Source organism: Mobula hypostoma, chromosome 27 (assembly GCF_963921235.1).
Source record: "Mobula hypostoma chromosome 27, sMobHyp1.1, whole genome shotgun sequence".
NCBI lineage: Eukaryota > Metazoa > Chordata > Chondrichthyes > Myliobatiformes > Myliobatidae > Mobula > Mobula hypostoma.
The window spans coordinates 36492053-36508796 of NC_086123.1; the positions used below are offsets into that span (position 1 = coordinate 36492053).

General features: G+C 45.5%; 1 protein-coding gene across 1 annotated transcript; it reads right to left on the minus strand.

Moving 5' to 3' along the window:
- Positions 1 to 3009: 3009 nt before the first annotated feature.
- Positions 3010 to 16452, minus strand: unga (uracil DNA glycosylase a). Its single transcript, XM_063034158.1, has 7 exons — positions 16249 to 16452; positions 15241 to 15471; positions 10468 to 10563; positions 9300 to 9397; positions 8572 to 8660; positions 4684 to 4862; positions 3010 to 3516 (listed from the first exon to the last, which is right to left on the minus strand). Exons 1-7 carry the CDS (start codon positions 16357 to 16359, stop codon positions 3376 to 3378), a joined length of 945 nt encoding a protein of 314 aa, XP_062890228.1. The 5' UTR covers positions 16360 to 16452; the 3' UTR covers positions 3010 to 3375.
- Positions 16453 to 16744: the final 292 nt, after the last annotated feature.

Here is a 16744-nt window from a genome sequence, read left to right on the forward strand (position 1 = left end):
GCTTTACCCACGTATCCTTCCAGGAGTCTCTTAAAAGACCCCATCGTTCCCGCCTCCACCATCGCCGCTGGCAGCCCACTCCACTCATTCATCACTCTGCGTAAAAACTTACCCCTGACATCTCCTCTGTACCTACTTCCAAACACCTTAAAACTGTGCCCTCTCGTGCTAGCCATTTCAGCCCTGGGAAGAAGCCTCTGACTATCCACACGATCAATGCCTCTCATTATTTTGTACACCTCTATCAAGTCACCTCTCATCATCTGTTGCTCCAAGGAGAAAAGGCCAAGTTCACTCAACCTATTCTCATAAGGCATGCTGCCCAATCTGGGCAATATCCTTGTAAATCTCCTCTGCACCCTTTCTATGGTTTCCACAGCCTTCCTATAGTGAGGTGACCAGAATTGAGCACAGTATTCCAAGTGGGGTCTGACCAGGGTCCTATATAGCTGCAACATTACCTCTTGGCTCTTAAACTCAATCCCATGATTGATGAAGGCCAATGAACCGTATGCCTTCTTAACCACAGAGTCAACCTGCACAGCAGCTTTGAATGTCCTATGGACTCGGACCCCAAGATCCCTCTGATCCTCCACACTGCCAAGAGTCTTGCCATTAATGCTATATTCTGCCATCATATTTGACCTACCAAATTGAACTACATCACACTTATCTGGGTTGAATTCCATATGCCAACTCTCAGCCCAGTTTTGCATCTCATCAATGATTTACAACAGCCTTTGTACACCACAGTTCCTGTACCTTACCATCCTTTCACTGTCTCACTGGAACATATCTACGCAGAACCCTATGCAAATATCCCCTGAACATTTGCCACATTTCTTCCATATGTTTCCCTGAGAACATCTGTTTCCAATTTATACTTCCAAGTTCCTGCCTGATAGCCTCATATTTCCCCTTACTCCAATTAAACACTTTCCTAACTTGTCTGTTCCTATCCCTCTCCAATGTTATGGTAAAGGACATATGGTAAAGATCACTACCTCCAAAATGCTCTCCCATTGAGACCTGACACCTGACCAGGTTCATTTCACAATACCAGGTCAAGTACAGCCTCTCCTCTACATATTGTGTCAAGAACCCTTCCTGAACACACCTAACAAGCTCCACCCCAACTAAACCCCTCACTCTAGGGAGATGCCAATCAACATTTGGGAAATTAAAATCTCCCACAACAACCCTGTTATTATTATTCCTTTCTAGAATCTGTCTCCCTACCTGCTCCTTGATGTCCCTGTTAATATGGGGTGGTCTATAAAGAACAGCCAGTAGAGTTATTGACCCCTTCCTATTTCTAATTTCCACCCAGAGACTCTGTAGACAACCCCTCCATGACTTCCTCCTTTTCTGCAGCTGTGACACTATCTCCGATCAACAGTGTCGTGCCCCCACCTCTTTGCCTCGCCCCCACCCTTTCTGAAACATCCAAAGCCTGGCACTTGAAGTAGCCATTCCCGCCCCTGCACCATCCAAGTCTCTGTAATGGCTACAACATCATAGCTCCAAGTACTGATCCACGCTTTAAGCTCATTCACTTTGTTCGTAATACTCGTCGCATTAAAATAGACACATCTCAAACCATCGGTCTGAGTGCATCCCTTCTCTATCACATGCCTATCCTCTTTTTCACACTGTCTCCAAGCTTTCTCTGTTTGTGAGCCAACCTCCCTTTCCTCTGTCACTTCAGTTCGGTTCCCACCCCACAGCAACTCCAGTCAGATGATGGTCAAGAGGGAACAGGTGCAAAATCTCTGGAGTTGCAAGTTTTCTGATCAGAGTTCAAAAGTTGTTCTTACACCTTTTCTTCAGCGTGTTCGCAAACCCAGCAACCCAATCATATACAACTGCATGATATAGTGTGTAAATTACAAGACATTATCTTCTGGTTTATCAACCACTTTAGGGATTGATAAAACTAGAGGGCACAGATTTAGAATAAATGGGGATTTTTAAAAAAAAATTAAGGAGGAATATGAAGGGGAACATTCTTCACTCAAAGTGTAGCAAGTACCTTGAATGCATTGCCTGAGATCGGGCTTGAGACTGTCACTGACAGCACGTGTCTACATGAAGACTATGCTGGGAGACGGGATTAATACTGGTCCACTTGGACGAGCTGGGCTGAATGGCTTTTTCATACTGTACAAGTCACTCTAAATTCCTGTTCTGTGTCAATGACTGCAGTAAATGGAGGGCGAATGAATGGAGTCACGATGCGATGCACAGCCAGAGTAACTCTACCCAATTTCAGTACAAACCTGGCAGATAAACACTATCATATTTAGGGGAAGAAACATGTTTGACATTCACCCCTCATCATAACATTCAAACATTTACTTGTATCATCTTGCTTTATGCAGATCAGCAACTATAAGTCTAACTAGCTAAGTATTGCAAGCATCAAAGTAATTCACCAAATTTGGAGCCTGTGTGCAGCTCTGGTTAACTGCCTACAGAAGAGATATCAATAAGATTGTAAGAGTACAGAGGAAATTTACAAGGACGTTGCCAAGACTTGGGGACCTGAGCTGTAGTGAAAGGTTGAATAGGTTATGACTTTATTCACTGGAGTGTAGGGGAGTGAGAGGAGACTTGATAGAGGAATATAAAATTATGAGGGGTATAGATAGCAAGCAGGCCTTTTCCCACTGACTACAACTAGAGGTCATGGGTTAAGGGTGAAAGGTGAAATGATTAAAGGGAACTTCTTCCCTCAGAGGGTGGTGAGAGTGTGGAATGAGCTGCCAGAGGAAGTGGAGGATGAGTTAGATTGGACATTCAAGAGAAGTTTGGAGAGTACATGGGTGGGAGGGATATGGAGGGCTACGGTCTGGGTGCAGGTCAATGGGAGTAGGCAGAATTACGGTTCAGCATGGACCAGATGGGCTCAAGGGCCTGTTTCTGTGCTGTAGAGCTCTAATAATCTTAATGACATGAAAGGTACTGGAAATGTAATCAATTTGCAAATACTTGACAAATGAGCTTGGCCAAAGAAATAAAAAATTTTATTTAACATATTTACAAATCAATGCTGAAGCAGTTTTACAGCAGGCAGAACAAAAGGACCACATGTAAATATGTCTGTACATTTCGATAGAAATCACATTTAAAAGATTTTAGTCCAGGACTAAATTAGTGCATTTTTGGTGAAATGCTTTGGTTCAAGTACTCCCCCCACCCCACCCATGAACAAAACTGTAATTGGGAAATGTTAATCGAATGACGGCTTACTAGGGCATCACTATTCAAACAAAAACCTGTTTTGGGCAAGTCCTGGCAACAGCAACTCTTCAGATTCTGCTCAGTGCCATTGTATCCCAGTGTGAACCCACCAGCTCTCGCCAGAGGCTGGACTCACTGCAAACTCCAATCGATGGGAGTCTTCCCCGCTTTCTTCAACAACTCGTTGGTTCTGGAGAAATGCTTGCAACCAAAGTAGCCTCTGTGCGCGGAGAGTGGAGACGGGTGAACAGTCTGCAGGACGTGATGACGTTTCTGTAATGAGGCAATGTTAGTTAGACAGGTGCTGGATGGAGTCTCCCACGAGTGAAGCATCATTACAGCTATGTATGGGCAGCAGTTGGCGCAATTTCTTTACAGCGCCAGTGACCACCAAGCAGCGTTTGATTCCTGCTGCTGTGTCGGGTGTCTGTAACTGTGTGGGCTTCTTCCAGGCAGCTCAGCTTTCTGAAGACAGCATGTTATGTTGGCACAACAGTAGTTCTGGCCTCTGAGGTTTTTGAATTTCTTTCAAAGTAATTGGTTGAAGCACTTGCAGTATCGCAAAGCTGAACAAATATATTTATTTAGTTTTTTACTGACATAACAGCACAGAATAGGCCCTTCTGGTGCTTCGAGCCATATCGCCCAGCAACCCCCAACTTAGCCTTAGGCTAATCATGGGATAATTAACGTACCAGCTATTACATCTTTGGATTACCAGACACTAGAATACTACAGCACAGTACGGGCCCTTCAGTCCTTGATGTTGTGCCCACCCATATATCCCTTAAAAAAAACCCACACTACCCCGTAACCCTCTATTTTTCTTTCATCCATGTGCCTGTCCAAGAGGCTCTTAAATACCCCTAATGTTTTACCCTCCACCACCATCCCTGGCAAGTCATTCCAGGCACCCACAACCCTCTGTGTAAAAAACTTACCCCTGATGTCTCCCCTAAACGTCCCTCCCTTAACTTTGTACATATGCCCTCTGGTGTTTGCTATTTGTGCCCTGGGAAACAGGTACTGGCTATCCACCCTATCTATGCCTCTCTTGTAGATCTTGTAGACCTCTATCAAGTCCCCTCTCATCCTTCTACACTCCAAAGAGAGAAGTCCCAGCTCTGCTAACCTTGCCTCATAAGACTTGTTTTCCAATCCAGGCAACATCCTTGTAAATCTCCTCTGCACCCTCTCCATAGCTTCCACATCCTTCCTATAATGAGGTGACCATCATAATGAGGATTGTGGGAGAAGGTGGAGCACGTGGAAGAAACCCACGCGGTCACGGGGAGAACGTACAAACTCCTTACAGGCAGCAGTGGGAATTGAACCCGGGTCGCTGGTAAATGTGTAAAAGTCTCCCAGAGGCCTCCTCCCAAACAGGTTAGAAATTTTATAGATGGAATATCCCACAGACTAGAGGGAGAGATGACGTACCCTGTCGATAACACTGCCCTTCCGTTGTGCATACGCTCCCCACAGCATGAACACCAAGCCCTCCCGGTTTTTATTGAGGTAGGACACCACAGCATCTGTGAACTCTTCCCAGCCCTTGTCTTTGTGCGAGTTGGCCTGATGTGCTCGGACGGTGAGGACGGCGTTCAGCAGTAGCACGCCTGTTTGAAACAAAACAGAACATTCACAAGTGAGCCTCTGGGGGTAATCAGTTCAACTCAGACACTGCATGAGACCGGATCTCAACAAGAATTAGTGCAACTATGCTGAGTTTACACTCAGTGGCTAGGTGGACCTATTGCTTGTTAATGCAAATATCTAATCAGCCAATCATGTGGCAGCAACTCCATGCATAAAAGCATGCAGACATGGTCAAGAGGTTCAGTTGTTGTTTAGAACAAACATCAGAATGGGGAGGAAATATGATCCAAGTGACTGATTTTGGAATGATTATTGGTGCCAGACTGAGGTGATTTGAGTATCTGAGGAGTTGCTGATCTGCTGGGATTTTCGTGCACAACAGCCCTTAAGTGGAGCAGGAAAAAAACATCGAGTGAGCGACAGTTCTGTGGGTGAAAATGTCTTGTTAATGAGAGATCAGAGGAGAATAGCCAAAGTGACGGTAACTTAAGTAACTATGCATTACAACAGTGGTGTGCAGGGGAGCATTTCTGAACACACAACACATCGACCTTGAAATGATCGGGATACTGCAGAAACCCACAATCATACACCCAATGGCCACTTCATCAGGTACAGGGGGTCCTAATACAGTGGCCACTGAATGCAAATCATGGAACAAGAATGAATGCCCGCAAGAAAGTGGATCTCGGGGTAGCGTATAATAAATTTACTTTGACTAGGGATGGATCTTGCTGGCTGCCATAGGTCCTACAGCATCATGAAATAAAAGCAACATACATCAAAGTTGCTGGTGAACGCAGCAGGCCAGGCAGCATCTATAGGAAGAGGCGCAGTCGACGTTTCAGGCCGAGACCCTTCGTCAGGACTAACTGAAGGAAGAGTGAGTAAGGGATTTGAAAGCTGGAGGGGGAGGGGGAGATGCAAAATGATAGGAGAAGACAGGAGGGGGAGGGATGGAGCCGAGAGCTAGACAGGTGATAGGCAGAAGGGGATACGAGAGGATCATGGGACAGGAGGTCCGGGAAGAAAGACGGGGGGGGGGGTGACCCAGAGGATGGGCAAGAGGTATATTCAGAGGGACAGAGGGAGAAAAAGGAGAGTGAGAGAAAGAATGTGTGCATTAAAAAGAGTAACAGATGGGGTACGAGGGGGAGGTGGGGCCTAGCGGAAGTTAGAGAAGTCAATGTTCATGCCATCAGGTTGGAGGCTACCCAGACGGAATATAAGGTGTTGTTCCTCCAACCTGAGTGTGGCTTCATCTTTACAGTAGAGGAGGCCGTGGATAGACATGTCAGAATGGGAATGGGATGTGGAATTAAAATGTGTGGCCACTGGGAGATCCTGCTTTCTCTGGCGGACAGAGCGTAGATGTTCAGCAAAGCGGTCTCCCAGTCTGCGTCGGGTCTCACCAATATATAAAAGGCCACATCGGGAGCACCGGACGCAGTATATCACCCCAGTCGACTCACAGGTGAAGTGATGCCTCACCTGGAAGGACTGTTTGGGGCCCTGAATGGTGGTAAGGGAGGAAGTGTAAGGGCATGTGTAGCACTTGTTCCGCTTACACGGATAAGTGCCAGGAGGGAGATCAGTGGGGAGGGATGGGGGGGACGAATGGACAAGGGAGTTGTGTAGGGAGCGATCCCTGCGGAATGCAGAGAGAGGCGGGGAGGGAAAGATATGCTTAGTGGTGGGATCCCGTTGGAGGTGGCGGAAGTTACGGAGAATAATATGTTGGACCCGGAGGCTGGTGGGGTGGTAGGTGAGGACCAGGGGAACCCTATTCCTAGTGGGGTGGTGGGAGGATGGAGTGAGAGCAGATGTACGTGAAATGGGGGAGATGCGTTTAAGAGCAGAGTTGATAGTGGAGGAAGGGAAGCCCCTTTCTTTAAAAAATGAAGACATCTCCCTCGTCCTAGAATGAAAAGCCTCATCCTGAGAGCAGATGCGGCGGAGACGGAGGAATTGCGAGAAGGGGATGGCGTTTTTGCAAGAGACAGGGTGAGAAGAGGAATAGGGTGAGAAGAGGAATAGTTCAGATAGTTGTGAGAGTCAGTAGGCTTATAGTAGACATCAGTGGATAAGCTGTCTCCAGAGACAGAGACAGAAAGATCTAGAAAGGGGAGGGAGGTGTCAGAAATGGACCAGGTAAACTTGAGGGCAGGATGAAAGTTGGAGGCAAAGTTAATAAAGTTAACGAGTTCTGCATGCGTGCAGGAAGCAGCGCCAATGCAGTCGTCGATGTAGCGAAGGAAAAGTGGGGGACAGATACCAGAATAGGCACGGAACATAGATTGTTCCACAAACCCAACAAAAAGGCAGGCATAGCTAGGACCCATACGCGTGCCCATAGCTACACCTTTAGTTTGGAGGAAATGGGAGGAGCAAAAGGAGAAATTATTAAGAGTAAGGACTAATTCTGCTAGTCATGAAATAAACCCTGTTTGGCTGTAACTACTCCAGCAAAATTGAAACACTAAGCAGTGGGGAGGATATTCCCATGGTGGGGGTAGTCAGCTCTAGAGGGCACAGCCTCAAAATTGAGCGACGACCTTTTAGAACAGAGGTAAGGAGGAATTTTTTTTTTAAGCCAGGGAGTAGTGCTCTGCCAGACTATGGTGGAGGCCAAGTCTGTGGGTATATTTAAGGTGGAAGGTGATCATTTCCTGATCGTTCAGGGCATCAAAGGATATGGTGAGAAGGCAGGTGTGTGGGGTTGAGTGGGATCTGGGATCAGCCATGATGGAATGGCAGAGCAGACTCAATGGGCTGAATGGCCTAATTCTGCCTCTACATCTTATGGTCGAAGCTTTAAGAGCACTATTTAAAATAATCTAAAAGGGAAAGTCATGGCTTTCATTCTAAGCCAGACTCATCTCGATGGTAACAGTGAACTCGACACATGCTTTGTGCCCCAATACATTAGAACGTGGAAATGGCTGGTCATAACAGATACCCAACAAGATCCAGCATGTCTCCCTCGGCTGGTCCAAGTGTGAACAATATCTATTATTAATCTTCACAATGACCACTCCATTCAGAAGCCACCTTCAGTTGTGTCTGAAGGATCAACCGGTAGTTGGGAGGGACGCCTGGTCTTCATCTGTGATTAAATGTGATCTCACCCGACTGAAGGACAGGACAGGACAGGGGATCCGTAACTGAGAAATGGTCGGGCGTACTCGCTGCGGTGCCAAGGAATAGCTTCAACACCTGGAAACGCGAGGCCCTGGACAGAGTAAATAAGGACTCAATTCTCATGGCTGACAGGGTGAAAGAAAGATTTTGAGCCGAAACGTCGACTGTACTCTTTTCCTAAATGTTGCCTGGCCTGCTGAGTTCCTCCAGCATTTTGTGTGTGTGTTGCTCAGGCTTCCAGCACCTGCAGATTGCAAAATCTAAGATATTGGTGGAGGGATTGCTGGTCCTCCCAGGGTTAAGAACACCTGACCCTTGGGCACCCTGAGGGGGAACAGCTGGATGGAGCCAGTGGCCGCTGCACACATCTGCCTGGTAGGAACAGGCATTCACACCTGTTGGGGCGGATCAAGGCAAGCTGAGGAGTACAGCGAGTCAGTGGGACTGGCTGGTGGTGACTCACCCCACACCTGCTCCTGTGATCCTCCATCAATTATCGGGTTGTGTGTCATTTACTTCAAATAAAAGATGAGCGTTCCTCATCTCCAAACTCCCTCTGGTCAGCAGGAAGTAGAATGATGTACCTACCTTGCTTGGCCCAGCTGGTCAGATCACCGTGTGCTGGGTGCTTAAAGCCTTCAATGTCAGTTTCCAGCTCCTTGTACATGTTTTCCAGACTGCACGAGAACAGGAGAATTTACAGCATTCAAAGCACAGGGTCGTTCATTTCCCCCCACCAGCTCCAGACCCCGTCACTTGTACAGCGAACTAGCTCCAAACAGTTACCCATCTACGGGCTACTTCTGAACAGAGACAAGGCACATTATGACGACAGCATTTCACACACCCAATCTCACTGCACAGGGCAGGATGCACCCCCTTAAAAAATTTCACTCTTCTGTTTAAAAAGATGATTAAGAGGTTAGCTGTACCGTCACATGCACATTGAAACACACAGTTTTCATCAGCAAACAGTCTGAGAATGTGCTGGACGGACCATAGCTTGCCCACAACTTAATCCCATTCTGTACATCTTTTGAATGTGGGAGGATCCCGTAGTCACGGGGAGAACCATGCACACTCCTCAGACAGCAGAACTGAATCCCGTTCGCTGGAGCTGTACAGCGTTACGCTAACTACTGTGCTCCCTCATATAACGTTCCTTTCATTGCCAGGCGTCTATTTTTTAAATATTTTCTTACTAAACGATCTTGTACACAAACACTGCAGCCCCAAGATGGACGTAGCTAGTTGTTAACTTACTGAAGAATAAGTAGGAGACCGCAGATGGAACCAGACTACAAGAGCCTGCATACCTGGGAGGTGGTGGTACGGGGCGCTTGACACTGAAACACAGCCCGTGAGCCTGGTTTGGTCCATGGTACGGGTCCTGGCCGAGGATCACCACTTTCACCTGGGCAAAGACAAGGCTTCCTTTCATTCTGTTCCTCTCCACACAGAATCAATGCAACACCTCAGACACTAACACACATTACTGCTTTCCACAAGTAACTTGCATTTTCTGCCTCATATCAAAGTTCAAAAGTATGTATATACTGTACGTTACCATACACTATCTTGAAACTCATCTTATTGTAAGCACTTATAAGAAAAATACAATAGAGTTAACGAAAAGCTAAACAAAGACAAAGACCGACAAACAACCATCACACCCAAAATGCTGGAGGAACTCAGCAGGTCAGGCAGCATCTAAGGAAAAGAGTAAACAGTCAACATTTCAGGCTGAGACCCTTCAAACAAATGTGCGAAAGAAGGAAAATTGTGCAAAAAAAAAGTTGAAACATTGAGTTTCAAATGACTTTAAAAAAGTGAGTCTGTAGGTCATAGAATCAGTTCAGTGTTGAGGTGAGTGAAGTTAGGAGCCTAATGGTTGAAGGATAACAACTTCCAGAACCTGGTGGTGTGGGATTCAAGGCTTCTGAACCTCCTGTCTGATGGTAGTAAGCAGAAGAGGCATGGCCTGGACCAGGGGTTCCCAGGCCTTTCTAAGCCATGGACCAACACCATTGAGACAGGGGACTGTGGACCATACGTTGGGAACTCCTGGCCTGCATGGTGAGGGTCTTTGATGATAAATGCTGCCTATTTGTAGTCAATGTTATATTTGTATTTCTCTACTTTATGTCAGTATTACAGAAATCTAGTTCCCCAGGGTAGGAAAGTCCAAAGCTAGAAGGCAGAGGTTTAAGATGAGAGAGGAAAGATTTGAAGGGGCCACTTTTTTTTTTGACATAGTTGGTGTTGGATATTTGGAAGTGGCAAAGGCAGGTAGTGTTAGAATGTTTGAAAGACATTAGAACAGGGGTTGCCAGCTTTTCTTATGCCACAGACCAATACCCTTAAGCAAGGGGTCCATCATCCCCAAGTTGGAACCCCTGCTCCAGGGGTTGATGAGCTCAATTTGTAAGGTTCACTGCCATGACACACCAGAAGAAACCCTCAAAGGGCCAACACTGCACTTACATCACGGACATCGCACATCTCCGACCATGAGAAGACTTCGTGAGGTGGCGGATAAACTGTGTAACGCTTCCTCTCTGCAGCTACAAACGCCATCAGCTGAAAACAAACAAGCTGGAATTGAGCACAATCTGACCCAGACCCCTGTATCTCCCCAGTGGAAAAGGACAATGGACAATAGGTGCAGGAGTAGGTTATTCGGCCCTTCTAGCCAGCACCGCCATTCACTGTGATCCACAATCAGTATCTCGTTCCTACCTTCTCCCCATATCCCTTGACTCTGCTATCTTTAAGAGCTCTATCTAACTCTTTCTTGAAAGCATCCAGAGAATTGGCCTCCACTGCCTTCTGAGGCACAGCATTCCACAGATCCACAACTCTCTGGGTGAAAAAGTTTTTCCTCAACTCCGTTCTAAATGGCCTACCCCTTATTCTTAAACTATGGCCTCTGGTTCTGGACTCACCCATCAGTGGGAACATGCTTCCTGCCTCCAATCCCTTAATAATATTACATGTTTCAATCAGATCCCTTCTCATCCTTCTAAATTCCAGTGAATACAAGCCCAATCGCTCTAATCTTTCAACATATGACAGGAGCGACTGGGCTTGTATTCACTGGAATTTAGAAGGAATTAACCTCGTGAACCTACGCTGCACTCCCTCAATAGCAAGAATGTCCTTCCTCAAATTTGGAGACCAAAACTGCACACAATACTCCAGGTGTGGTCTCACCAAGGCCCTATACAGCTGCAGAAGGACCTCTTTGCTCCTATACTCAACTCCCTTTGTTATGAAGGTCAACATGCCATTAGCTTTCTTCATTGCCTGCTGTACTTGCATGCTTACTTTCAGTGACTGATGTACAAGAACACCAAGATCTCATTGTACTTCCCCTTTTCCTAACTTGACACCATTCAGATAGTAATCTGCCTTCCTGTTCTTGCCACCAAAGTGGATAACCGTACATTTATCCACATTAAACTGCATCTGCCCACTCACCCAACCTGTCCAAGTCACCCTGCATTCTCATAACATCCTCCTCACATTTCACAATGCCACCCAGCTTTGTGTCATCTGCAAATTTGCTTATGTTACTTTTAATCCCTTCATCTAAATCATTTATATTGTAAATAGCTGCAGTCCCAGCACTGAACCCTGCTGTACCTCACGAGTCACTGTCTGCCATTCTGAAAGGGACCCATTAATCCCTACTCTGTTTCCTGTCTGCCAACCAATTTTCTATCCATGTCAGTACCCTACCCCCAATACCATGTGCTCCAATCTTGCCCACTAATCTCCTATGTGGGACCTTATCAAAGGCTTTCTGAAAGTCCAGGTACAGTACATCCACTGGCTCTCCGTTGTCCATTTTGATAGTTACACCCTCAAAAAATTCCAGAAGATTAGACAAGCACGATTTCCCCTTCGCAAATCCATGCTGACTCGGACCGATCCTATTTCTGCTATCCAAAAGTGCCACTATTTCATCTTTTATAATTGACTCCAGCATCTTCCCCACCACTGACATCAGGCTAACTGGTCTATAATTCCCTGTTTTCTCTCTCCCTCCTTAAAAAATGGGACAACATTAGCCACCCTTCAATCCACAGGAACTGATCCTGAATCTATAGAACATTGGAAAATGATTACCAATGCGTCCATGATTTCTAAAGCCACCTCCTTAAGTACACTGGAATGCAGACCATCAGGTCCCGGGGATCTATCAGCCTTCAGTCCCATCAGTCTATCCAACACCACTTTCTGTCTAATGTGAATCTCCTTCAGTTCCTCTGTTACCCTAGGTCCTCCGGCCACTATTACATCTGGGAGATTGTTTGTGTCTTCCCTAGTGAAGACAGATCCAAAGTACCTGTTCAGCTCGTCTGCCATTTCTTTATTCCCCATATTAAATTCACCCGTTTCTGTCTTCAAGGGCTCAACTTTGGTCTTAACTATTTTTTCCCTCTTCAAATACCTAAAGCAGCTTTCACCATCCTCCTTTATATTCTCAGCTAGCTTACCTTCGGACCTCATCTTTTCCCCCCGTATTGCCTTTTTAGTTATCTTCTGTTGCTCTTTAAAAGTTTCCCAATCCTCTGGCTGCCCCCTCATCTTTGCTAGGTTATACTTCTCTTTTATTTTAATACTGTCCTTGACTTCCCCTGTCATCCATGGTCGCCCCTTACTCCCCTTAGAATCTTTCTTCCTCTTCGGTATGAACTGATCCTGCACCTCCTGTAATATTCCCAGAAATACCTGCCATTGAGTTCCACTGTCATCCCTGCTAGGGTATCTTTCCAGTCAACTTTGGCCAGCTCCTCCCTCATGGCTCCACAGTCCCCTTCGTTCAACTGTAATACTGGCACTTCCGATTTTCCCTTCTCCCTCTCAAACTGCAGATTAAAACTCATCATATTATGGTCACTACCGCCTAATGGTTCCTTTACCTCCAGTTCCCTTATCAAATTCGGTTCATTACACAACACTAGATCCAGAACTGCCTTCTCCCTGGTAGGCTCTAGTACAAGCTGCTCTAAGAATCCATCTCGGAGGTACTCCACATACTCCCTTTCTTGAGACCCAGACCCCTGTATCTCCCCAGAGGAAAAGGACAAACTGACCCAGACCCCTGTATCTCCCCAGTGGAAAAGTTCAAACCGACCCTGTATCTCCGTAGGGTTAGATTGAACTTATAGTAGGTTAAAAGGTCAACAAAACAAATTCTAAGAGGGCGGTGGGTGCATTCACTACACGTCTATAACCTTGACCAAAGAGGCAAGCTGGAATGTTATTCCAATCACGAAGCAGCGCCTGGTCTCAGAGCAGGTGATTACTGGACTATGGTGTAGGGGCGAGAGGTTTACGACCCAGCATGAAAAACTAACACTACCTCAGGCTACATTCCCTTTCCTGCTCAACACAAGTCCATAACACATTGGAGCAAATTAGGGCATTTAGCCCATTGAGTCTGCTTTGTATGGCTGACTGCACCAATATCATCAGATTTGTTGCGTATAATCGTCATTATATGCCCTGTCACATGATGCAGGTGATCGTGGTCACATGATATGCACCAGCTGCTCCTACGACCATCAACGTACCTCCACCTCGTCACCCCATGTATAATTTATGTTCATTTACATTAGTCATACTCATGATATACTGTGAAGCTGCTGCAAAAAGACAATTCCGTTTTCATAGTAACTATATCCGCACACATCAATAACTTTGAACTCCTGTAATTGCAGTGGTTAATTTTAAAGTCAGTAAATTAAATCTAGGACATTTACACTGCTCACAAAATTACTGAGCTGCTCTAAAGTTCGCCTCAGCAAAGCCCAAGGTACAGACATCGGGGAACGGTTGATTTTAAACAACTTGTCAAACAGCAAAGATCGAGGGTGATTCCGGAACCTACAACAAAAGCTAAACTCGCCCACAGCTGCCATTCTGACACCTGATCAAAAGTATCCTCTTGTCTGCTGGCTTCTTGGTGAACTACAAAAGATCCAAAACCCAGACAACTCAGAAGAACACAGGGTGAAGGCCAACAGATTTTCACTGGCTGGGCAGCCTATTATTTAAAACATATTGAGTACATTCCACTTCAATAGTCACAGAAAGAAACAGGCCCTTTGGCCCATCAAGTCCATGCTAAAACCTTTTAAACTGCCTGCAGCAGGGCTCTGGCCTTCCATACCCCTTCCATCCATGTACCAATCCGAACTTCCATTAAAAGTTGAAATCGACCTCACACACAGCACTAGTGCTGGCAGCTCGTTGCTACTCTGAGTGAAGTAGTTTTCTCTCATGTTCCCCTTAAACTTTTCACCTTACACACTTAACCCATAACCTCTAGTTGTAGTCCCACCCAATTTCCATGGAAAAAGTCTGCTTGCATTTACCCTATCTCCACCCCTCAGTTTGTACAGACATATTTACATGTAGTCCTTTTGTTAATGTTCTGCCTGCTGTAAAACTGCTTCAGCATTGATTTGTAAATATGTTAAATACAATTTTACTTCTTCAGCCAAGTTTATTTGTCAAGTATTTGCAAATTGATTACATTTCCGGTACCCTTCATGTCATTAAGACAGAAACAGGCCCTTCAGCCCATCTAGTCCATGCTGAACCGTAATTCTGCCTACTCCCATTGACCTGCACCCAGACTGTAGCCCTCCATATCCCTCCCACCCATGCACTCTGCAAACTTCCCTTGAATGTTCCAATCTAACTCACATCCTCCACTTCCTCTGGCAGCTCATTCCACACTCTCACTACCCTCTGAGGGAAGTTGTTCCCCTTAATCATTTCACCTTTCACACTTAACCCATGACCTCTAGTTGTAGCCCCAACCTCAGTGGAAAAAGCCTGCTTACATTTACCCTGTCTATGTTCCTCATAATTTTATATTCCTCTACCAAATCTCTCCTCAATCTTCTACATTCCAAGGAATACGGTTCTAACCCATTCAATCTTTCCCTATAATTCAGGTCCTCCAGTCCTGCAACATCCTTCCTGTACACTTTTAATTTTATTTGCACCTTTCCTGTAGATAGGTGACCCAAACTGCACACAATACTCGAAGTGAAGCCTCAGCAACTTCAACATAACGTTCCACCTCCTGTACTCAATACACTTGTGCTACAAGCTCTCCTTACATTTATCAAAGTAGAATTGAAATGATGGCGAATATCGGCAGTGCGCGGAAACACAATATAACACAGCCAGGAGGGTTACTGACGGTTGGCAGCTCTAATTGCTCCCTGCTCTCACCCTGATGAAATAGGGTTTGCTGAACTCGGTCATCAGCTCCTTCTTCCAGTTTTCCTCGAGGCCCAGGGGCGCATTCCGGGCCGCAAGTCTCAGCAAAGCCGCCTGCTTGTTCCTCTCGATGCGGGAGAGTTGCTGGGGACTCAGCGGGGACCTGGGTTTGGTCGATTCCTTCAGCTCTTCCTCCTCCTCCGAGCCAACCTTCAGCTTCTTCACCGGCGTCCACTTGCCGTCCTGGGGGCGGAGAAGGAGCCGGTGGGTTAACATGGAACGGAGACAACGCATGGTCACAGACATCAACCATCGCCAAGTCCCGCCTCCGCGACCATTGACAAATCCCAGCGCAGACCCGCCTCCGCGCTCCCATTGGCTAATCCCATCGGAGACCCGCCTCCGCGACCATTGACCGTCCAGGCGGAGACCCGCCTCCGCGACCATTGACAAATCCCAGCGCAGACCCGCCTCCGCGCTCCCATTGGCTAATCCCTTTCTCCCAGAAACATTCTTCCCGCCAACTCCAAATGAATAGTCATTGATTTGAAAATACAGATGAATATTCTTTTAATCGAAAAATTAGGAAGTAAAATTTTACACAAGATTCATTCTACCGGAATTTAAAAGATTAATACGAACTAAAACATTAAAAATCAAATAAATTCAGCAACACTGTGTCTGCGGATAAACTACATATACACGTATTCAGATATGCAATGCTAACAGCAAAACACAATCTAAATGCTATACAAGGTTATAGTTTTAATCTTTCCATCTAATTAATCGAAATTAAGAAAGCCGCCGGAACTATACTCGGCGTTTACGTTTAAGAAGAAAACAATTTTCCGGATAAACCGCTCTTCCTCTAACCAAAGCTATTCAAAAAGACAACAATACTTAAAATAAAACTTGTTTTGCTGTTAAACTGCACAACTATTCAAAGTTTTCTAAAATATTATTTCAAAATATAATTAGTACACAGTAACGCTTCACGATTTTATAAGGCTGTTTTTTCACCTCTTCATTAATAGCTTCCTTATCATTGAGTTCCTCCTTTGTAACTTCAGATAAACTTCTTTTCTTCACTGGCGTGTTGAAGTAGGATATAATAGATTTCTGTCCGATCATGTTGAAGAATTGCTTCCCTCTAAATGAGTTAATATTTTCAGTGTTTTTAAGAAATTCAGTTCAGGCAACCACTGCACAGATACAGCTTCTGCGCGGGATTCTCACCCATGTGAATCTTTCGCGCCAGCTCGAGGGGGCGGGACTAAGATTTTACCGAGAATTTCACAAAATGTAAATTTCCCCTCCTCCAGTAATACGAATTAAATATTTCCACAAGTGGCGAGGCGAAATTTTGTAAAATATCCCCAGAAAGAGAGAGGAAAACCCCATTAAATTTTAACTTGACAATTGTAATAACGAGTAAAAATCTGATTATTACTAGACAACAAGGTTTCACGTGGTATAGTTGGTTTATTTTATGGAATATTTATTTAGACCAACAGAA

Bases quoted from the DNA above. Each gene is read 5' to 3' on its own strand.
- unga (XM_063034158.1), bottom strand. From the start codon at position 16,359: ATGATCGGACAGAAATCTATTATATCCTACTTCAACACGCCAGTGAAG. The intron at 10,564-15,240 runs GTGAGAGCAGGG...GTTTGTTTTCAG, and splicing joins GCAAACCCTATTTCATCAGG to CTGATGGCGTTTGTAGCTGC. The intron at 9,398-10,467 runs GTAAGTGCAGTG...GTCTTTGCCCAG, and splicing joins AGATGTGCGATGTCCGTGAT to GTGAAAGTGGTGATCCTCGG.